At 47.6% G+C, this 23,153-nt stretch overlaps 1 protein-coding gene across 2 annotated transcripts in view; it reads left to right on the top strand.

The window, feature by feature from the left end:
- cpxm1a (carboxypeptidase X (M14 family), member 1a) overlaps positions 1-23,153 on the top strand; it is a 74,136-nt gene that overhangs the window by 20,680 nt on the left and 30,303 nt on the right. For both annotated transcript variants that reach the window (XM_063047236.1, XM_063047234.1), the window contains exons 4-8: positions 1,628-1,767; positions 7,416-7,500; positions 13,049-13,199; positions 21,445-21,527; positions 21,641-21,764. In XM_063047236.1, coding sequence (XP_062903306.1) covers positions 1,628-1,767; positions 7,416-7,500; positions 13,049-13,199; positions 21,445-21,527; positions 21,641-21,764 — 583 coding nt within the window. The remainder of the gene's footprint in view (positions 1-1,627; positions 1,768-7,415; positions 7,501-13,048; positions 13,200-21,444; positions 21,528-21,640; positions 21,765-23,153) is intronic.

Here is a 23,153-nt window from a genome sequence, read left to right on the forward strand (position 1 = left end):
TGGACAACTGTCCTGTGAGGGACGATCGGGCAGGAATGGGTTAGACCGTCTGACAGAATGGACAACTATCCTGTGAGGGATGATCGGCCAGGAATGGGTTAGACCGTCTGACAGAATGGACAACTATCCTGTGAGGGACGATCGGGCAGGAATGGGTTAGACCGTCTGACAGAATGGACAACTGTCCTGTGAGAGACGATCGGGCAGGAATGGGTTAGACCATCTGAGAGGGTTTGTTTGGAACTCATTAGGTCTGAAGAGTCTCAAAGGGTGGTTGTGGGGGGGTGGGGTTAGGTGGCACATCTCCTCTAGGGGGAGAATAATTGCAACACTGAGACCGGGGGGTCCTGGAGAAGTGAAATGTCCAAGCAACCAGAGTGAGGTTAAAGACTGATGTAAAACGGAGGAGCATTTGCTGGGACTAGGGACCCTTCACCAATGCAGAGCTGAATTCATGTGGTAGAGAGAGGTGGGGTGAAGGAGGGTGGGGGGCTGTAGAGTGGGAGGGGGTTGGTGGAGGGGGAGGTTTGAGGGAGTAGAAGAGAAAGAGAGGGGGGTGAGTGGAAGAGAAAGGGAGGAGTGGGTGGATGGAGGGGAGAGGGAGAAGGTTGACAGGGAGGGTTGAGGGAAAGGGGTAGGATTGAGGAAGGGAGACATGATTGAGGGTGTGGGTTGAGGGAATGGGTTGACAGAGGGAATAGGGTTGATGGAGAGGGGGAGGGGGCTGAGGGAGGAGGAGAGGGTTGAGGGAGGGAAAGAGGAATGAGCAAGGGGGAGTGGGTTGAGAGAGAGGGGAGAGGATTGAGGGAGGGGTGAGGAGTGAGAAAGGGAGGAGTGGGTGGATGAAGGGAAGAGGGAGAAGGTTGACAGGGAGGATTGAGGGAGAAGGGAAGTGATTGAGGGAGGGGGAGAGGATTGAGAGTGTGGGTTGAGAGAATGGGTTGACGGGATAGGGTTGATGGAGGGGGGAGAGGGCTGAAGGAGGAAGTTTGAGTGAGGGTTGAGGGAGGGAAAGAGGAATGAGCAAGGGGAAGAGGGTTGAGGGAGAGGGGAGAGCATTGAGGGAGGGGGAAGAGGGGTGAGTGAGGGGGAGAGGTTTGAGTTAAGGGGAAAAGGTTTGAGGAAGGGGAGGAGGGCTGAGTGGGCAGTCAGAAAGGGGAGAGTGAGGGGAGAAGGTTGAGGGATAGGGTTGTGGGAGGATGAGAATTTGAGGGAGAGGAGGGTTGAGGGAAAGGGATGAGGGGTGTGGGAGAGATAGAGATGGGATGGAGATAACGATGGAGATAGGGGGTGAATAGAGAGACAGGGGGAGGGAGAGGGATAGACAGGCATGGTGGAGAGAGGGTGGGAGGAGGGGGGAGACAGGGAAGAGGCTGATGGGGAGGGAGGTAGGAAAGTGGTGGGTGGAGGTGGAGACATAGAAAGAGAGACAGGCACAGGGATGGGTAATGATGGAGATGGTGAGAGAGAGAGAGACGGATAGAGGTGCGGGTGGGGGATGTGCAGACAGACAGTGAGACTCTCAGTCTGAGAGACAGAGACACGGTGTGAGAGTCGGGGCTAGACGTGAGGGTGGGAGGAGGCTGGAGTGGTATTGTGTGGACACTGAGGCCCTGCTTGTGTCCAGGCTGGGATCTATGAGGAGGATTATTATGATGGAGCCTGGTGTGCTGCCCACGAGGATGCGGAGCAGTGGCTGCAACTCGATGCTCAGAAGCTGATCAAGTTCACTGGAGTCGTCACCCAGGGCCGCAATTCAATCTGGAGGTGAGACATTCCATGTCATCTCCCACATCTACCCCATCTCACCACTTCCACCTCTATCACCCCCCTATGAACCCCGATCTCCCCCACCCATCACTGACTGTCACCTCTACATCTAACCCCCACCCACAGTCATAGAAAAGTGCACCCACTCAGCCCATCTAGTCCATGCTGAACCATTCCAAATGCCAACTCCCATCAACTTGCACTGGGACCATGGCCCTCCATCGCCCTACTCTCCATGTACCTATCAAAACTTCACTTAAATGTTGAAATTGAGCTTGCGTGCACCACTTGTGCTGGAAGCTCATTTCACGCTCTCACAACCCTCTGAATGAAGAAGTTCCCCTCATGTTTCCCCTAAACTTATCATCTTTCACCCCTTAATCCATGACCTCTGGTTGTAGTCCCACCCAACCTCAGTGGAAAAAATATTGCTTGCACTTACCCTATCTGTACCCCTCATAATTTTGTGTACGTCTATCAAATTTCCCCTCAATCTTCTGTTATAAAAAATACAGTCCTTACCTATTCAATCTTTCCTAATAACTCAGGTCCCCCAGACCCAGCAACATCTCTGTAAATTTTCTTTGCATTCTTTCAACCGTGTTTACATTTTTCCTGTAGGTAGGTGACCAAAACTGCATACAACATTGCAAGTTAGCACACACCAACATCTTATACAATTTCAACATAACATCCCACATCTCCAGTACTCAGTATTTTGATTTGTGAAGGCCAATTTGTCAAAAGCTTTCTTTATGACCCCAACTACCTGTGATGTTACTTTCAGTGAATTATGGACCTGTATTCCCAGATTCCTCTGTTCTACCACACTCCTCAGTCCCGCACCATTCACTGTGTAAGACCTACCCTGGCTGGTCCTTGCACTTGTTTCCATCTGCCATCTTTCAGCCCATTTTTCCAGCTGGTCCAGATCCCTTTGCTTCCTCGCTGCCCGCAACACCCCCAATACCCCCAATCTTGGTGTCATTCCACAAATTTGCTGATCCAGTTAACCATATGATCATCCAGATCATTGACACAGGCGACAAACAACAACAGACCCAGCACCGATCCCTGTAGCACTCCCCAAGTCACAGGTGCCCAGCAAGAGAGGCAACCATCTACTACCACTCTCTGGCTTCTCACACAAAGCCAATGTCTAATCCAGTTTACTACCTCATCTTGAAATGCTGAGTGACCGAACCTTCTTGGCCAACTTCCCATGTGGGACCTTGCTAATGCCTTGCTAAAGTCCATGTAGACAACGTCCACTGCCTTGCCTTCATCCACTTTCCTGGTAACTTCCTCAAAAAACTCTATGATTGGTTAGACAGCTCTGTCACCCCCACATCTACCCCCGATCTCTCTCCTCCGCCTCAAATGGTCACCCCCAGATCTCCACACACCCATCTCTGACTCACCTCCTCCACACCTCTCCAGCCCCTTCCAACTGCCTACCCCACTTCTGTGTCTACCTGCCCCTCCTTCCGTCTGCACTTGACCCTCACAGTGTTCCCACTCCCTCCACAACTGGCTGGGTTTTGCGGAGAGGTGGGGGAGAGGAAGGGGGAAGGTGGAAATGGGATGAGGAGTAGTTCAGAGGACAGGAAAAGGGTCAGGATCACCTGAATCGGAGGGGTACCAATGTCCTTGTGGGCAAGTTGGTGAGAGCTGTTCAGGAGGGCTAACCTAATTTGGCAGGGAGATGGGATTTGTGTGATAGTGCTGAGGATGGGGTAGTTGGTTTACAAACAGTCAAAGTATAGTGAGACTCCAAACAAGGAGGAACTGATGATGGGGCAAAATTGCAGCCAACAGGATGAGTTGCAATGTAAACAGAGGACAAAATCTAAAAGGGTGAACACAGAACTGAACATGTTATATTTGAATGTGCACAGTATATGGAATAAGGTAGATGAACGTAGCACAGTTAAAGATTGGCATGTATGATATTGTAGGCATCACTGAGTCATGCCTGAAAGGAGATTATAGCTGGGAGCTTAATGTCCAAGGATACACATTGTATCGAAAGGACAGGCAGGAAGGCAGAAGGGGGTGGCGTAGCTCTATTGGTGAAAAATCATTTAAAAGAGGTGGCATAGGATTGGAAGATGTAGAATTGTTGTGGGTAGAGCTAAGGAACTGCAAGGGTAAAAAGACCCCGATGGGAGTTGTATACAGAGCCCCCCAAACAATAGTTAAAATGTGGGATACAAATTACAACAGGAGGTAGAAAAGCCACGTCAAAAAGGCAATGTTGCGATATTTAAGAGGGATTTCAATATGCAGGCAGAGTGGGAAAATCAGGTTGGTGCTGGATCACAAGAGAGGGAAATTGTAGAATGCTTGCGAGATGGATTTTAGACCAACTTGTGGTTAAGCCCACTAGGGGAATGCCAATTCTGGATTGGGAGGAACCCTGAGGAGGCAGTGGTCATAATACGATAGGATTTACCCTGCAATTTGAGAAGGAGAAGCTAAAGTCAGATGGAATAAAGGGAATTACAAAGTGATAAGAGAAGAGCGGGCCAAAGTTGCTTGGAAGGGAACACTAGCAGGATGACAACAGGGCAGCAATGGCTGGTGTTTCTGGGAGATTTCTGGGAGGAGCGGGAAAGATACATGCCAAAGATGAAGATGTATTCTAAAGGGAGGATGAGGCTAATGAGATGTCAAAGCCAACATAAAAGCCAAAGACAGGGCATATAATAGAGCAAAAATTAGTGGGAAGTTAGAGGATTGGGAAGCTTTTAAAATCAACAGAAGGCAATTAAAAATGCCATAAGGAGAGAAAAGACGAAATATGAAGGTAATCTAGTCAATAATATCAGAGGATACCAAAATTCTTTTCCGATATATAAAGAGTAAAAGAGAGGCGAAAGTGGATATTGGACCACTGGAAATTGACACAGGAGAAGTGGTAATGGGGAACAAAGAAACAGCAGATGAGTTTAACAGGTTTTTTGCATCTGTCTTCACTGTGGAAGACACCAGCAGTATGCCAGAGATATGGGAGTGTTAGGGGCAGAAGGGAGTGTTGTTGCTATTACTAAGGAGAAGGTAAACACAAAATAATCTGCAGATGCTGGGGTCAAAGCAACACTCACAACACGCTGGAGGAACTCAGCAGGTCGGGCAGCATCCGTGGAAAAGATTGGTCAATGTTTCGGGCCGGAACCCTTCGTCAGGCGAGTCCTGCCCGAAATGTCGACCGATCTTTTCCACTGATGCTGCCTGACCTGCTGAGTTCCTCCAACGTGTTGTGAGTGTTACTAAGGAGAAGGTGATTGGGAAGCTGAAGATAGATTAAGTCACCTAGCCCACACAGACTACACCCCATGGTTCTGAAAGAGATAGCTGAAGAGTGATTGTGGAGTTATTAGGTTCAAGGTACATTTATTATCGAAGTATGTATACAGTACACACCTCTGATATTCATCTTCCCCAGACAGCCACAAAATAAAGAAAGCTATGGCAGCCGTTCAAAGAAAAACATGAACCCCCCCCACACAAAAAAGTAAACAAATCACGCAAACAGCACAAGAACATCAGATCCCCAACCCAACCCCAACTGCACCAAAAAGATTGTGCAAACAGCAACAACAACTACACCTTCCCCCCCCCCCACCCTCGCGCAGGAAAATACCAAACAAATCATGGAAACAGCAGCAAGAAAGATTGGGCGAAACACACAATATGAAAACACAAAACAGAAAAGTCCAAGAGAACCACAGTCCGATCCATAAATTGCAGGGAGGCAAAAGAGGTGGGGGCGAGGCACTGTTGATCAGAGATAGTGTCACGGCTGCAGAAAAGGAGGAAGTCATGGAGGGGTTGTCTACGGAGTCTCTGTGGGTGCAAGTTAGGAACAGGAAGGGGTCAATAACTCGAATGGGTGTTTTTTATAGACCACCCAATAGTAACAGGGACATCAAGGAGCAGATAGGGAGACAGATTCTGGAAAGGAGCAATAATAGCAGGGTTGTTGTGGTGGGAGATTTTAATTTCCCAAATATTGATTGGCATCTCCCTAGAGCAAGAAGTTTAGATGGGGTGGGGTTTGTTAGGTGTGTTCAGGAAGGTTTCTTGACACAATATGTAGATAAGCCTACAAGAGGAGAGGCTGTACTTGACCTGGTACTAGGAAATGAACCTGGTCAGGTGTCAGGTCTCTCAGTGGGAGAGCATTTTGGAGATAGTGATCACAATTCCATCTCCTTTACCATAGCATTGGAGAGGGATAGGAACAGACAAGTTAGGGAAACATTTAATTGGAGTAAGGGGAAATATGAGGCTATCAGGCGGGAATGTGGAAGCATAAATTAGGAACGTATGTTCTAAGGGAAACGTACGGAAGAAATGTGGCAAATGTTCAGGGGATATTTGCGTGGGATTCTGCATAGGCATGTTCCAATGAGAGAGGGAAAGGATGGTAGGGTACAGGAACCGTGGTGTACAAAGGCTGCTGTAAATCTAGGCAAGAAGAAAAGAAGAGCTTACAAAAGGTTCAAAAAACTAGGTAATGATAGAGATCTAGAAGATTATAAGACTAGCAGGAAGGAGCTTAAGAATGAAATTAAGAGAGCCTGAAGGGGCCATGATAAGGCCTTGGCAGGCAGGATTAAGGAAAACCCTGACATTCTACAAGTATGTGAAGAGCAAGAGGATAAGACGTGAGAAAATAGGACCAATCAAGTTTGACAGTGGAAAAGTGTGTATGGAACCAGAGGAGATAGCAGAGGTACTTAATGAGTACTTTGCTTCAATATTCTCTACGGAAAAGGATTTTGGCGATTGTAGGGGCTGAAAAACTTGAGCATGTAGATATTAAGAAAGAGGATATGCTGGAGCTTTTGGAAAGCATCAAGTTGGATAAGTCACCAGGACCAGACGGGATGTACCCCAGGCTACTGTGGGAAGCGAGGGAGGAGATTGCTGAGCCTCTAGCGATAATCTTTGCAACATCAATGAGGACGGGAGAGGTTCCAGAGGATTGGAGGGTTGCGGATGCTGTTCCCTTATTCAAGAAAGGGAGTAGAGATAGCCCAGGAAATTATAGACCAGTGAGTCTTACCTCAGTGGTTGGTAAGTTGATGGAGAAGATCCTGTGAGGCAGGATTTATGAACATTTGGAGAGGTATAATATGATTAGGAATAGTCAGCATGGCTTTGTCAAAGGCAGGTCGTGCCTTATGAGCCTGATTGAATTCTTTGGGGATGTGACTAAACACATTGATGGAGGAAGAGCAGTAGATGTAGTGTATATGGATTTCAGCAAGGCATTTGATAAGATACCCCATGCAAGGCTTATTGAGAAAGTAAGGAGGCATGGGATCCAAGGGGACATTGCTTTGTGGATCCAGAACTGGCTTGCCCACAGAAAGCAAAGAGTGGTTGTAGACGGGTCATATTCTGCACGGCCGTGAGTGTGCGGTATTGGGGGAGGGTGGGTCTGTGGGGAGGTAGGCTGTGGGGATGGGGTGGGAGAGGGGGCTATTGGGGGTGGGGAGGGTGGGTGTGTGGGGGAGCGGTGGGCTGTGGGGGTGAGGTGGGATGAGGATGGGGGAGTGGGGGAAGAGTGACAGGGTCGGGAGGGATGAAGGTGTTGGGTGTGAGTTTGCTGACTGCCTTTGTTCCCCCCACAGTTGGGACTGGGTCACTTCCTACAAACTGCTGTTCAGTAACAACACCCACAGTTGGACAGCCCACCGCAATGGCAGCACTGACTCCGTGAGTCTTCCCTCCCTCTCCCCTCTCAATCCCTCCCTCTCCCCTTCAGTCCCTTCCACTCTCCCTCCTGCCCGCCTCTCTCCCTCTTTCACTTTTCCCCTGCCCTCCAGTTCTGCAGAATCATTACAGAATCGAGTACAGTAATTTTTGAAAAATTATTACTAATCCCTCTCTTTCAGAACTCTGGGGTGTACACCGTCTGGTCCAGGTGACTTAGCTACCTTCAGACCTTTCAGTTCCCAAGAACCTTCTCTCTAGTAATGGTAATTTTACGCACTTCATGACCCCTGACATCTGGAACTTCCACCATACTGCTACTGTCTTCCACAGTGAAGACCAATGCAAAATACTTATTCAGCTCATCCACAATTTCATTGTGCCTCATTATGACCTCTCCAGCATTGTGTCCACGATGTCCACTCTCTCCTCTCTTTTACAATGTACATATTTGAAGAAACCTTTGAAATCATCTTTCATATTATTTGCTAGCTTACTTTCATATCCCATCTTTACTTTAATGACTTTTTTAGTTGCCTTCTGTTAGTTTTTAAAAGATTTCTAGTCTTCTAGCTTCTCACTTATTTTTGCTTTATTATATGCCCTCTCTTTGGTTTCTATATTGGCTTTGACTTCACTTGTTTGCCACGGTTGTGTCATCTTTCCTTTACAATATTTCTTCCTCTTCGGAATGTATATATCCCGTGCCTTCTGAACTGTTGCTTAGCCATCATCCCTGCCAGTGTTCTTTTCTAATCAATGCTGGCCAACTCCTCTTTCATGCCTCTGTAATTCCTTGTCGTACTGTTATTACTGATGGCCTAATTCTGCTTCTATATCTTGTGGTCTTATCTCACTTTAGCTTCTCCTTCTCAAATTTCAGGGTGAATTCCATCATATTATGATCACTTTCCCCCTAAGGGTTCTTTTACCTTAAGCTCTCTAATCAATTCTGGTTTATTGCACAACACCTAATCCAGAATAGCTGTTCCCCTAGTGGGCTCACCATAAAGTGTTCGAAAAAGCCATTGATCATTGGGCTCTCTTCCAGGGAAGGTGTGATACGTACAGAAGGGACGATTTGCTTCTGAACTGCAAATAGGCATTCTAGAAATTTCCCCTCCTTGGAATACAGTACCAACCTGATTTTCCCAATTAACTGCATATTGAAATCCCCCATGACTATTGTAACACGGCCCTTTTGGCATGCGTTTTCTATCTCCCACTGTAATTTGTATCCTTATTACACATCCTTACTACGGTTTAGGAGCTGGTCTACAACTCCCATCATGGTCATTTTAGCCTTGCAGTCCCTTAGCTCTACCCACGATGATTCAACAGCTTCCAACCCTATGTCATCTCTTTCTAATGGTTTGATTTGATTTTTTACCAAAAGAGCAACACAACCCCGTCTGCTTTCCAGTGTGTCTTTTCAATACAAAGTGTATCCTTGGACATTAAGCTCCCAGCTATAATCTTCTTTCAGCCATGACTCAGAGATGCCTACAACATTGTACCTGTCAATTGTAACTGTGCTACAAGTTCATCTACATTATTCCATGTACTGGGTGTATTCAAATACCACACCTTCAGTCCTATATTCACACTTTTTGATCTTGTCCACCTTTTACATTACAACTCATCCTGTTGACTACAATTTTGCCCTTTCAACAGCCTCTCCTCACTACATATTGCCTCTGTTTGTAAACCAGCTACCTCATCTTCAGCACTGTTATCCTCCTTCCCTACAATACTTCTGCATTGAAATATATGCAGCTCAGGACACTAGTTGCACCTTTTGATTCTTGAGGTCATACCAACATCTGCCTCCACAACCTCTCCACTAAATATTCTGGCACTCTGGTTCCCATCCCCCTGGAACTCTAGTTTAAACCCCACCATGCAGCGTTAATAAACCTTCCTGCTCGGATATCAGTCCCCCTCCAGTTCAGGTGCAAATCATCCCTTCTGTACATATCACACCTTCCCTGGAAGAGAGCCCAATGATCAAAAAACCTTAAGCCCTCTCTCCTACCCCAACTCCTTGGCCATGTATTAAACTGTATAATCTTCCTCACTCGCATCTGGCTGAGTAGTAATCCTGAGATCACAATCCTGGAGGTCCTGCCCTTTAACTGAGCACCAACTCCCAGTCCAGAACCTCATGGTGATAGCAGTTTTGTTCCCCTATCACCACAGCGTGCCTTTTCTCCTCCATTCCCTTCTGAGTCATAGAGCCAGATACAGCAGCAGAGGCCCGAACACCTTGACTCTCCTCTGTTGGTCATTCCCCAGCCTGCCCCCACTGACAGTATCCAAAGTAATATACCAGGTTTTGAGGGGGATGGCCACAGGGGTACTCTGCACTGGCTCCGAGCCCCTTTCCCCTTCCTGACTGTCACCCAGTTTCCTGCATTTTGTGCAACTACCTCACCATGTGTCCAATCTATCACCCCTTCATCCAAATCATTGACATATAATGTAAAGAGAAGCAGCCCCAACACAGACCCTTGTGGAACACCACGTGTTGCAGCCAGCCAGAAAAGGCTCCCTTCGTTCCCACTCTTTGCCTCCTGCAAATCAGTCACTGCTTTATCCATCTTTCCAGTCATGGGCACTTAACTTGTTAAACAGCCTCATCCCTGATAGTGTTTCCTGCTAATGAGTTTTGGCCAGCTCCTCTCTCATGTCTCTGTAATTCCCTTTACTCCACTGGAATACTGATACTTCTCCTTCTCATATTTCAGGATGAATGATAATTTTTGTCCCCGAAGGGTTCCTTTATCTTAAGCTCTCTAGAGGCTGTGCCCTTTAGTTCGGGTCACCCCAGCGGCACACTCTCCACGTCCACCCTATCTAGTCCCTTCAACGTTTGGTAGGCTTCAATGAGATCCCCCCCCTAGCATTCTTCTAAATTCCAGTGAGTACAGGCCCAAAGTTGACAAATGCTCCTCATATGTTAACCCTTTCATTCCTGCAATCATCCTTATGAACCTCCTCTGGACTCTCCCCAGTGACAACACATCCTTTCTGAGATATGTCACCTAAAACTGTTGACAATACTCCAAGTGCAGCCTGACTATTGTCTTATAAAGCTTCAGCATTATCTCCTTGCTTTTATATTCTATTCCCCTTGAAATAAATGCCAACATTGTATTTGTCTTCTTTACCACAGACTCAACCAGTAAATTAACCTTCTGGGAGCCTTGCACGAGGACTTCTGTCCCTCTGCACCTCTGCTGTTTGAACCTTCTCCCCATTTAGATAATAGTCCGCACTATTGTTCCTTTGACAAAAATGCATTTTCGTACATTCCCCAACACTGTATTCTATCTGACACTTTTAAACCCATTCTTCCAATTTGTCCAAGTCCTGCTGCAATCACATTGCTTCCTCAGCACTAGCTGCCTTTCACCTATCTTCGTATCATCTGCAAACTTTGCCACAAAGCCATCGATTCCATTATCTATTGTCCTTTCGATACACTGTGTGTCTCCTTGGACGTAAAGCTCTAATCTTCAATCTTGCAGTCATGATTCAGTGATGCCCACAAAGTTATACATGTCAATCTGTAACTGTGCTGTAAGTTCATCTACCAGATTCAAATTAACACCTTCAGTCCCTTTCGATTTTGTCCCCATTTTACATTGCAGCACATCCTATTGATTGCAATTTTGCCCTGTCATTTGTGTCCCTGCTCAGTGTCTCACTACACACTGTCTCTGTTTGTAAACCAACTACCCCATCCTCAACACTATCACTCCGGTTCCCGTCCCCCTGCCAAGTTAGTTTAAACCCTCCCAAACAACTCGAGCCAACCTGCCCGCAAGGATATTGGTCCCCCTCTGGTTCAGGTGTAACTCGTCCCTTTTGTACAGGTCATACCTTCCCTAAAAAAAGTCCCAATGATACAGAAATCTGCACCCTGCCCCAGTTCCTCAGCCACACATTCACCTGCCAAATCATCCTATTCTTGCCCTCCTGTCTGTTGAATGGGCAGCAATCCAGAGATTGCTACCCTGGTGGTCTTGTTTCTCCCGAAAATCTCTCTTCAGGACCTTCTCACCTTGTCTACCTATGTCATTGGTGCCAATCTGTACCAAGACTTCTGGCTGCTCACCCTCGCCCTTGAGAATGCCATGGACCCGATCTGAGACATCTTTGACTCTGGCACCAGGGAGGCAACATACCATCCGGATACCCCTATCACACCCACAGAACCTCTGACTGTGGAATCTTCTGTCACCACTGAGGTCCTCTTCACTCTCTGCTCTTCTGAGCCACAGCACCAGACTCGCTGCAGCTTCCCCCAGTAGGTTGTCCCCCTTTAGAGCATCCAAGGTGGTATACAGTACCTATTATTGAGGGGATTGGGCACAGGTGTACGTTCCCCTCCTCCTCCTGACAGTTATCCAGTTACCCAGTTACCTGTCTCCACTCACCTAGGGCTGGCTACCTCCCTGTAGCTCCTGTCTATCATCTCCTCATTCTCCTTTCTTAACCACCCTATCAACCTGTGAAGCCACATCCTGGGAGCTCGGAAGTTGGACTTCAAGGCCCCTCTGTACAATCTCTTTACATTTGCCCTGACAGGCTGAGTCCTGTCATGGAACATGGTCTGCATTGGCCAAGATTCCCAAATAAACTCATCCCGTTTGCTTGTGTTACCTCCACCTCCCTCTGACATTTCCTATCTGTGTTCCCATCGAAATGTTGTGAATGTACTGGTGTCCACACCTTCCTCGGGCAGCTCATTCCACCAACTGACCACGCTCTGGGTGTGAATGTTGCCCCTCAGGCTTCTAGTAAATGTGTGTGTCGTATGTGGTTGTGTGTGTACGTGTGTGTGTGTGTGTGTGTGTGTGTTTATGCTGTGGATGTCTGTGCTGTGTATATGTCATGTGTGTGTTGTGTGTATGTGTTGGATTTCAGACATCCCACCCTGCAGAAACTCATTTCAGGGAGGTAGCACCAACAATTTGCGGGAGATTCCGGGAGAGGTGGGATGTCTGCAATAGAGTAGCTCCTTAGCAGCTAGCCAGCTAGTTTAAATAACGTTAGCGATGCTAATGAACGAATGACACCTGTTAAACTCACCTCAACATGTCTTTTACTGTCTTAACCCACCATGGGCAATAGAAAAGTCACTGTTGCAAACAGTGCAGCGAGCAACACCGTCATTATTTTTGATCCCTGTTAGGCAGGGGTACACTTCAGTGTAGTCTGGGGTGACGTACGTTTTTTTTTTGGAACACACTGCAATGGCGCTCTCTCGCTCGCGTGCTCTCTCAGTTGCTCGTTCACTCTCAAAAAAATTGATTTCCGTAATATTGTATATAATTTATGGGCATCAGGGAGCCACTATTAATATGTGGGAGACTCCCGGAAGTTTCGGGAGAGGTGGGATGTCTGGGGTTGTGTGTGTATTTGTTTTGCCCTGTGTGTTGCTTTGTGTGTGTCCATGTTGTGTTGTGCATGGGTGCGTTCTGCATGTGGGTGCATCACAGAGGTTCTGTGTTCTCCATCCGGCTGTGGTTTCTGCTCCCTGCAGGTTTTCACAGCAAATTCAGATCCTGAGACGCCGGTGCGCATTTTCCTGTCGGAGCCAATTGTGGCTCGTTATATTCGCATCAACCCGCGTTCCTGGTTCCCCAATGGCACCGTCTGTCTACGGGCTGAGGTCCTGGGTTGCGCTCTGACCGGTACGTCACTCTGCTCTCATACACTGCTAACCCTCCGTCCATCACTCCCGCCACTCACATCCTCCCTACCCCTCATCCCTATCCCTATCCACCCAAACTTCCCCCTGTCTGTCTTTGCACTGAGGTCTTCTGCTGTGGTCTGCCTGGTACGTCCCTCCCTCCGTCCGTCCTTACGTTCCCCCCTGCTTCTCTCCATCCTTCATTCCCACACTCCCTCTCTGCATCCATCCCTCTCTCCATAAGTCCATAAGACAGAGAAACCGCATTAGGGTATTCAGTACATCGAATCTGCTCCACCATTCCATCACGGCTGATCCCGGATCCCACTCAACCCCATACACCCGCCTTCTTGCCATATCCTTTGATGCCCTGACCGATCAGGAAACGATCAACTTCCGCCTTAAATATACCCACAGACTTGGCCTCCACTGCAGTCTGTGGCAGAGCATTCCACAGATTCACCACTCTCTGGCTAAAAAAATTCCACCTTACCTCTGTTCTAAAAGGTCACCCCTCAGTTTTGAGTCTGTGCCCTCTAGTTCTGGATGCCCCCACCGTAGGAAACATCCTCTCCACATCCACCCTATCTAGTCCTTTCAACATCTGGTAGGTTTCAATAAGATCCCGAGGCATTCTTCCAAATTCCAGTGAGTTCAGGCCCAAAGCTGCCAAATACTCCTCTGATGTCAACCCATTCCTTTCTGAGAAATGGGGCCCAAAACTGTTGACAAAGTGCAGCCCAACTAGTGTCTTATAAAGGCTCAGCATTATGTCCTTGTTTTTATATTCTATTCCCCTTGAAATAAATGCCAACATTGCATTTGCCTTCTTTACCACAGACTCAACCTGTAAATTAACCTTCTGGGAGTCTTGCACAAGGACTCCTAAGTCCCTCTGCACGTCTGATGTTTGAACCTTCTCCCCACTTAGATAATAGTCTACACTATTGTTCTTTTATCAAAATGCATTTTCTAACACTATTCCATCTGACAATTTTTGCCCATTCTTCCAATTTGTCTAACTCCTGCTGCAATCACATTGCTTCCTCAGCACTACCTACCCCTCCACCTATCTTCGTATCATTTGCAAACTTTGTAACAAAGCCATCAATTCCACTATCTAGATCATTGACAAACAATGTGAAAAGCAGCAGTCCCAATACTGACCCCTGCGGAACCCCAGTAGTCACTGGCAGCCAACCAGAAAAGGCTCCTTTTATTCGTACTCACTGCCTCCTGCCTGTCAGCCATTCCTCTATCCCTGCCAGTATTTTTCCTGTAATGTAACATGATTTTATTTTGTTAAGCAGCCTCATATGTGGCATCTTATCAAAAGCCTTCTGAAAATCGAAATGACATCCACTGCCTCTCCTTTGTCCACCCAGCTTGTTACTTCCTCGAAGAACTCTAACAGATTTGTCAGGCAAGATTTCCCTTTACAGAAACCATGCTGACTTTGACTTAGTTTATCATTAGTCTCCAAGTACCCCAAAACCTCATTCCTTAATAATAGACTCCAACACTTTCCCAAGCACTTAGGCTAACTGGCCTATAATTTCCTTTCTTTTGCCACCCTCCGGAGTGGTGGGAGTTTAAGAATATGTGGAGTTTAGAAGGTCACAATGAATTCATGCCTACCGGAGACATACCTGATTCCAAAGACAGAAGTCAACGACGCAACAGTAGGAGGTGGAAATTTCTTTACTAAACTTGACCTCGCACATGCATACCAACAACTCAAGCTAGAGGGACAGTCTGAGCCTCACTACTATTGCAATCCATTGTACCAGGGTCCCGTTGAGCACAAACACATCGCCAGCAATATCCCAATGTACCACCGAATCCTGCATTAGAGACTTGCCAAATACAATAGCTTCTGTACTGTATAGCCTACTGTATAATAAGGGACTAGTTTATGTTGTAGTAACACTTCGTTGCATGCGCTACTAGACACGTATTGATCTGTACGTGTGTGTTCAAGGTTCGGATTCTGCCAGTAAAGAACCGTGAAACTTAGCTCCCGTCTCCAGCGTTTTTATTAATAGCATTGTTGTGTAACCAGGCCACAAACGCAACAAATTGGCGACGAGGTTAATGAACCTACATCGTCTCGGAACGCCATGTTTTAATTGATAATGACACTCGGAGGAAGAGTGCAAGGAACGAGCTAAGGAAGCGGGAGCACAGCCAGGGTCGGGAACGTTGGGAGACCAAGAGACAGAGTCGGAGCCACAGCACGTCCAGCCGGCGTGGAACCCCAGGGGCTGAGGGTCTGCCTACCCCAGGGGCTGAGGGTCTGCCTGCCCCAGAAGGAAGATAAAAGGGAGCGATACACACACATCTAGACGGGGTGCGCTCGTGGCACTAGCAAGAAGGTCACGTGAGTCAAAAAGAAAGGGTGAACGGGGCTAAATTAACATAACAAAGATGACGGTGATTGGAACCATCACAGCATTTGATAGTGGCATTGAAGACTGGGCAACTTCCATTGAAAGAGTGGAGTTAGATTGTGATGCTAACGGTGTTAATGATGAAAAGAAAGCCAGCGTCTTGCAAAGACATACGGGCTTCTACGGAGCTTGTTAACCCCTGAAAAGCCAGCTGACAAAACGTTCAAGCAAATAGTAGACACTCTCACACAGCATTTAAACCCCAAACCTGGTCATTGCTGAAAGATTTAAATTTCACAAACGGAATGAAAGCATTTCTGAATATTGTGCTGAATTGCGTAAGTTATCAGAACATTGTCAATTTGGAGCTGGTCTATCGGACGCATCGAGGGACAGGTTAGTGTGTGGCATGCACTGTGAAACCACACAGAAGAAACTCCTGGGTGAAAGAGACCTTACATTCGAGAAGGCGCTGAACATTGCAATATCATTGGAAACAGCAACACGGGGTGCTTCAGAGATACAACAGAAATCTCTGGAATATGCCACAAATGAAATGTCACTGAGCAGGAATGAAGGAAAGAAATGTTACCATTGTGGGAAAAGATTACTTGACCCTGATGACTGCTGGTTTAAAGACAAAGAATACAGAAACTGTGGCAAACAGGGCCACATTGGCAGAGTGTGCAAAGCTAGTCAACAGCAGAAAAAGGGCAAAGTACAGAGAAACAAGAAACCCCAGAAAGGAAAATACAACAATGCACACAAAATGGAAGAAGGCAGTTCTGATGAAAACGACTCAGACAAATGTGAATTGTCTTGTCTGCAACTTCACAGCGTGAAAGAGCTAGATGATCGAAGAGTAATATGGATCACTCCACAAGCAGCAGGCGTGAGACTGAAAATGGAGTTGGACACAGGCTCAGCTTTAACAGTGATCTTTGTACATGGCTACAAATGACTGTTTTCTCACATACCCCTGAAATGAACTAAACTACTGCTAAAGACTTACACAGGACAGAAAGTGCGTCCCGAAGGTAAAATTAAAGTGACAGTGACCTACAGAGACAAAACACAGCAGCTGAACCTCTAGGTACTGAGAAATAGAGGACCACCATTGCTGGGACGGGAATGGCTCAGGAAAATCCAGTTGGATTGGCACACCATCAAGGCACTAGGTGTGTCAACAAAGGAAGACAGCTCGGCGGGGAAAATGTCCACAGATCTCCTCTCACCCATTGTTGACTATTACAATAACGAGGAGGAGCTAGATTGCATTGACAATGAGGACGAATGTTATATCCGTGGCCGCGATCAGATGAAGATACAAAGGATGCAAGGGAGACAGATATTGCCAATAAGCAGGATGATGAAGACTACCAGGAAATAAAAGAGCAGATGTACCAGGAGAAATTGACATCTCTCAAAAGACAGCTACAGCAGTTACAGGAAGGCACTTTGCAGGAGTATCAGAAAAGGATGAAGAAACTAGATCAACAATACAAGGAAAGAATACGAAATGCAGAGCTTTTTCTGCAACTGGAGACAGAACAAGTGGAAAAGAATTATATTAAAGAGGAAAGCAGTGGAAGAATTTGAAGATGAAAAGATTGAGTTAGAAGAAAAGAAAAAGATGATTGAGGATGAGAGGCTAACAATGGAACTCACAGGAGATTCTATGGAGGTAAAGCCAATAATGACTAGGAAACTAAGGAGGAGACCTAATGACCCTGTTCCAATTACAGACAAAAGACAAAAACCTGCACCTGCGCAGTTAAATTACTTGTTAACAGATGAACAGATAATGGAAGATCTGCGAACTCTCAATAAGCTTAAATCTCCGAAAAGACTAGCATCTCTGTCCTCATGAGCATCTTTCCAGCACTCCTGCTGAATCACCAGCACAAAGCTATGAAGCACGAATAGAAGATGAAAAGTTATATTATGATAAGAGATGGTATCATAAAGGTCAGGTTTTCTATTTGGAATCTAAGGAGAATACGAAGACTGGCTGTGAAAATGGTCGATATGTACGAGTACAGGAAGGATACACCTGTGATTGTTTTGACGGCTTTGAGCTTGATATGACAAAAATGACTTGTGTAGATATAAATGAATGTGACGATCTCAGTGATACTATACCACTCAACAGGAATGCAAACTGTGAGAACACAGAGGGGTCATATAAATGCATATGTTTACCAGGCTATATGCTTTCACAGAATGCCAATGAATGTAACAGGAAAGAGAAGCAGGACATCAATAGTAACCTCAGCTCTGTCTCCTGGGAAGGGAATTGGAAACACTTGGTGAATTATTTTTAGGGGAAAAATGTTTATTTTACTTGGGATTATCAATGTGAGTAAAGTTCCAGTGATAAACCACAAATGTACCGATGCAGTTACCTAGCTTCTTAATAATTTATGCCTATGACTTTAAAAGTGGTTAAATTGGCAATGACTATATTTAGGAAACCAAAGTACAGAGACAACACAAAGAACAAGTAGGTTGAGAATAAGTAAACAGAGTGCTTTCTTTGAATAATGAAGAAGTCTAAATTCCCAAACAGCAATATTTTCTTTATTTGGTCCATATCTCTGTTCTCTGTTCGTGTGGTTTTGTGTTCATGAACACATCTTTTTGGAGAGGGGAAAGGATAGCAACTAAAAATAGTGATGAAGGAAGTGCAAGTGTATGGGAGGAACTAACATTGTAATTCGATGGCCCACATTTCGCTGCTGTTGGCTGAACATTACAATGTGCATGGTTTCCATAGCAATAATATGAAAATAATCTCTGCTAACCTGAGCATGTCTTAATTACTCCTGTGAAATTTCATTTGGTTGTACAGTATAAAAGTATGTATGAAATCACCTATTTATGCTTGATTTTTTAAAAAATTCTAAACGCCAAATATTAATGCAAAATGTCACTATATTTCATTCCTGTTGGTAAAAGCTCTCTTCAAATAATAGATTTCAGTACAAAGACTGAAATGTTCCTACTGTCAGGTTAAAAATACATATTGAAAATGTATTAAATCAGATGACAGGCAAGTAGATTACTGAAATCCAAGATATAAGTGCATCTTCTAAATTTATTAAAATTATAATTCAATAAAGTGTGAAGGAGTTAAAAAAAGGCTCGTTATAATTTGATGTTATTCTGTTACATTGTTATAATTTGATGTTATTAAGTTACTAAGTAAACAAATGGTAGGTGTTTGTATGTTAAGGGTAAACATATTTGTTTAGCATATACACTATTAAAATAAAAGCGGAAGAGTGTACCGTATAGCCTACTGTATAATATGGGACTACTTTATGTTGTAGAAACATGTCGTTGCATGCGCTATTAGACGCGTATTGATCTGTACGTGTGTGTTCAAAATTCAGATTCTGCCAGTAAAGAACCATGAAACTTAGCTCCCGTCTCCAGCATTTTTATTAATAGCATTGTTGTGTAACCAGGCCACACACACAACAGCTTCCTTAGATGATATTCTGATTATCAGATCGACTCCAGAAGAGCACCTGAATAATCAGTTCTCCTGACTGATGCAACTTCGTCTATGACAATCACGCAAAAAATGCATCCTTCTAGCAGATCATGTAGAATGCCTGAGTTTTCGCTTGGACTCCGAAGGTATGCATTCAAAGAAAAGTGTCGCCCGATTCTTGAAGCCATAGCACCAATGAATATCCATGAACTTTGCTCCTTTCTGGGCAGGTTCAATCGTTATGGCACACAGAACTAGGCCTCTTGCTCCGCCTAACTATCGAGTGAAGAACGATACGAGGTGGCGTTGGGGACAGGCAAAGGAATCTGCTTTTCGGAGAGCCAAACAAATTCTGACTCAATCCCAAGTATTCGTGCACTCCAGACCTGGGGAGCCAATCATTTTGTCTGTGACGCCTCTCTATGATGGCGTGGTGCTAACCCAGGAGAACACAAACGATGACGAGAAGCCTGGTGCTCTCGCGTCACGCACCTTTAACCCAGCCGAACAAAACTGAGCACAGTCAGACAAGGAAGCACTGGCAGTTGCTTTTGAGTCATGTGGTTTCACCATTACCTGTACGGCCAACGTTTCGAGATTCATACGGACCACAAGCCATTGGTGGGATTGCTTGGTGAGGGCAAGGCGTCACTGAGGATGCAACAGTACCTGTCCGCTCATCAGTACACGGTATCTTACGTACCTGGTAGAAACAACTACACCGCAGATGCCTTAAGCCGTCTTCCGTTACGTGAATAGCCTCGCGAGTTGATCCACCAGGCGAACTGGTACTACTGATGGACTGGGTCAACACGTTCTCAGGTACAAGAAGAGGTGTGACTTTGGCACTAGTAAAAAGGGTAGAAGATGGATGGCCAACTACTGTACCCAAAACTGTGCTACTCTATGCTAGATGTCAAAATGAGTTTAGCATCCACTATGGTTGTCTACTGTAGGGAAGTCGTATTGTAATTCCTACACAATTGAGGTCCCCTATCCTGGAAGAGTTACATTGCGCGCATCCAGGAATATCACGTATAAAGGAGCTAGCCCAGAATTACGTTTGCTGGCTGAATATTGAAGACATTAAGCACATTGTTTGAGCATACGACCCATACCAGCACTCTCGACCTTTAGATGCTCCCATGCCTGTGGTTCCCTGGCATTGGCCCACCAAACCCTGGAAACATTTACGTGTAGACCATGCAGGACCATTAGATGGTCATGTGCTATTGGTAGTCATCGATGCACATTGTAAATGGATCGAAGCCAAAGCAGTGAAGACTTTGGCCAGCAGGACGACGATAAACATTTTACGCACACTATTTTGTACGCATGGAATCGCCAGTACTGTAGTCTGTGATGTGGTCCCGCGTTTACCAGAGAAGCATTAAAATCATCTTTACAAGGCAATGGAATTCGATTGCAACATACGCCCCCCTATCACACATCATGAAATGGTATGGCCGAAAGAGCTGTTCAGACTGTCTGAGCTGTTGATTTGACTTTTTTGTGCCCAGGCCCGGAAGACCGGGAAAGGGACAGACAAAAGACAATGAAAGTGCGATACGATTCAAATTCGGAACATCAGGAGGTGGGTCCAGTACGAACTCTGGCAGCCAAAGGCGGACGAAAGGAGAGGTTGTGGTAAAAGAGGGCCAACAAGTTTCTTCAGCACTTGAGAATGCTGGTGTACGCTGCTGGCTTCTGAACCACATCAGGAAAAGTCCAAATGAATCTCTCATTTCAGAACGAGCTAGTGAACAGGACGGGTTAACCCCGCAGCTTATCAAAGCAGAATTCCCAGTTGGAAGCAGTGAATCCCCACGAACACTCAATTCCGGGTGTCCGGATTGCGCTGATCAGAGCAGACCAGAAAACCGGTGGAATATCAGCAAGCCGGTTTTGCCTAAGCACTCACAGGTGGAGATTTGTCCTGTGCACTGGGTGACTGGTTATCTGTCATGTGCCATCAGGGGATTGGTCAATTTCTTCCACTTACCCATCTATCATTTAATGTTTGACCTACTAATTCTGTGTGTGTGGGGTGTTCATTCTTTCTGGCTGAGTACGACTCAAGCAGACCCATTCGGCTGTACAGGGCACGGTAAACTCTTCAGATTTTTCTTTAATTGTAACACCAATGACCATCCCTCCCTCCCTCCATCAGTCACTCCCTACGTCCATTGTCCCTCGTCCCTCCTTATCCCTTCGACTGTCCATGGGCTGGTTTCTGACCAGTAGGTCTGCCTCTGTTCCTCGCACCCTCTCCTCTCCCTCCCTCTGCCTGCACACCATCTCCCCCCTCCCCTTCCTCCGAAGAGCCCCGCCCTCACATTCCTCTCTCTCCCCCCAAGGCCGGACTGACCCCTCGGTAGTGGAGCAGGAAAGTTCGGACCAGCTTGACTTCAGACATCACAGCTACGAGCAGCTGAGGGAGGTGAGTGAGACTCCCCCTACAAAAACACAGGACCTCCAACCTAGCTCCTCCCTCAGTTACTCCCTCCCCCACCCGAATCACCCTCACCCCCCTCACCACCTGCTCCTCCACAGGTGATGCGGCGAGTCCGTAAGGAATGTCCGGACATCAGCCGCACCTACAGCATTGGCCGGAGTGTCCAGGGCCGGAAGCTCTACGTCATGGAAATCTCCGATAAGCCTGCGGTGCACGAGCTGGGTGAGTGTGGCACCCGCGGGTGGGAGGGGTGTGTGGCACCGACTGGGGGGTGTGTGGTACCCATGGGCAGGTGGGAGGGGTGTGTGGCACCGACAGGGGGGTGTGTGGTACCCATTGGCGGGTGGGAGGGGTGTGTGGCACCGACTGGGGGGTGTGTGGTACCCATTGGCGGGTGGGAGGGGTGTGTGGCACCGACTGGGGGGTGTGTGGTACCCATTGGCGGGTGGGAGGGGTGTGTGGCACCGATTAGGGGGTGTGTGGTACCCATGGGCAGGCGGCAGGGGTGTGTGGTACCCATGGGCGGGTGGGAGGGGTGTGTGGCACCGACTGGGGGGGTGTGTGGTATCCATGGGCGGGTGGGAGGGGTGTGTGGTACCCATGGGCAGGCGGGAGGGGGGTGTGGCACAGACTGGGGGGTGTGTGGCACCCATTGGCGGGTGGGAGGGGTGTGTGGCACTGACTGGGGAGTGTGTGGTACCCATGGGCGGGTGGGGGGGGTGTGTGGCACCGACTGGGGGGAGTGTGGTACCCATGGGCGGGTGGGAGGGGTGTGTGGCACCGACTGGGGGGTGTGTGGTACCCATGGGCAGGCGGGAGGGGTGTGTGGCACCGACCGGGGGGTGTGTGGTACCCATGGGCAGGCGGGAGGGGTGTGTGGTACCCATGGGCGGGTGGGAGGGGTGTGTGGCACCGATTGGGGGGTGTGTGGTACCCATGGGCGGGTGGGAGGGGTGTGTGGCACCGACCGGGGGGTGTGTGGTACCCATGGGCAGGCGGAAGGGGTGTGTGGTACCCATGGGCGGGTGGGAGGGGTGTGTGGCACCGATTGGGGGGTGTGTGGTACCCATGGGCGGGTGGGAGGGGTGTGTGGCACCGACCGGGGGGTGTGTGGTACCCATGGGCAGGCGGGAGGGGTGTGTGGTACCCATGGGCGGGTGGGAGGGGTGTGTGGCACCGATTGGGGGTGTGTGGTACCCATGGGCGGGTGGGAGGGGTGTGTGGCACCGACAGGGGGGTGTGTGGTACCCATGGGCAGGCGGGAGGGGTGTGTGGCACCGACTGGGGGGTGTGTGGTACCCATGGGCAGGCGGGAGGGGTGTGTGGCACCGACTGGGGGGGTGTGTGGTACCCATGGGCGGGTGGGAGGGGTGTGTGGCACCGACTGGGGGGTGTGTGGCACCGACTGGGGGGTGTGTGGTACCCATGGGCAGGTGGGAGGGGTGTGTGGTACCCATGGGCGGGTGGGAGGGGTGTGTGGCACCGACTGGGGGGTGTGTGGTACCCATGGGCGGGTGGGAGGGGTGTGTGGCACCGATTGGGGGGTGTGTGGTACGCATGGGCGGGTGGGAGGGGTGTGTGGCACCGACTGGGGGGATGTGTGGTACCCAT

The sequence above is a fragment of the Mobula hypostoma genome, chromosome 4, assembly GCF_963921235.1.
Source record: "Mobula hypostoma chromosome 4, sMobHyp1.1, whole genome shotgun sequence".
Lineage (NCBI taxonomy): Eukaryota > Metazoa > Chordata > Chondrichthyes > Myliobatiformes > Myliobatidae > Mobula > Mobula hypostoma.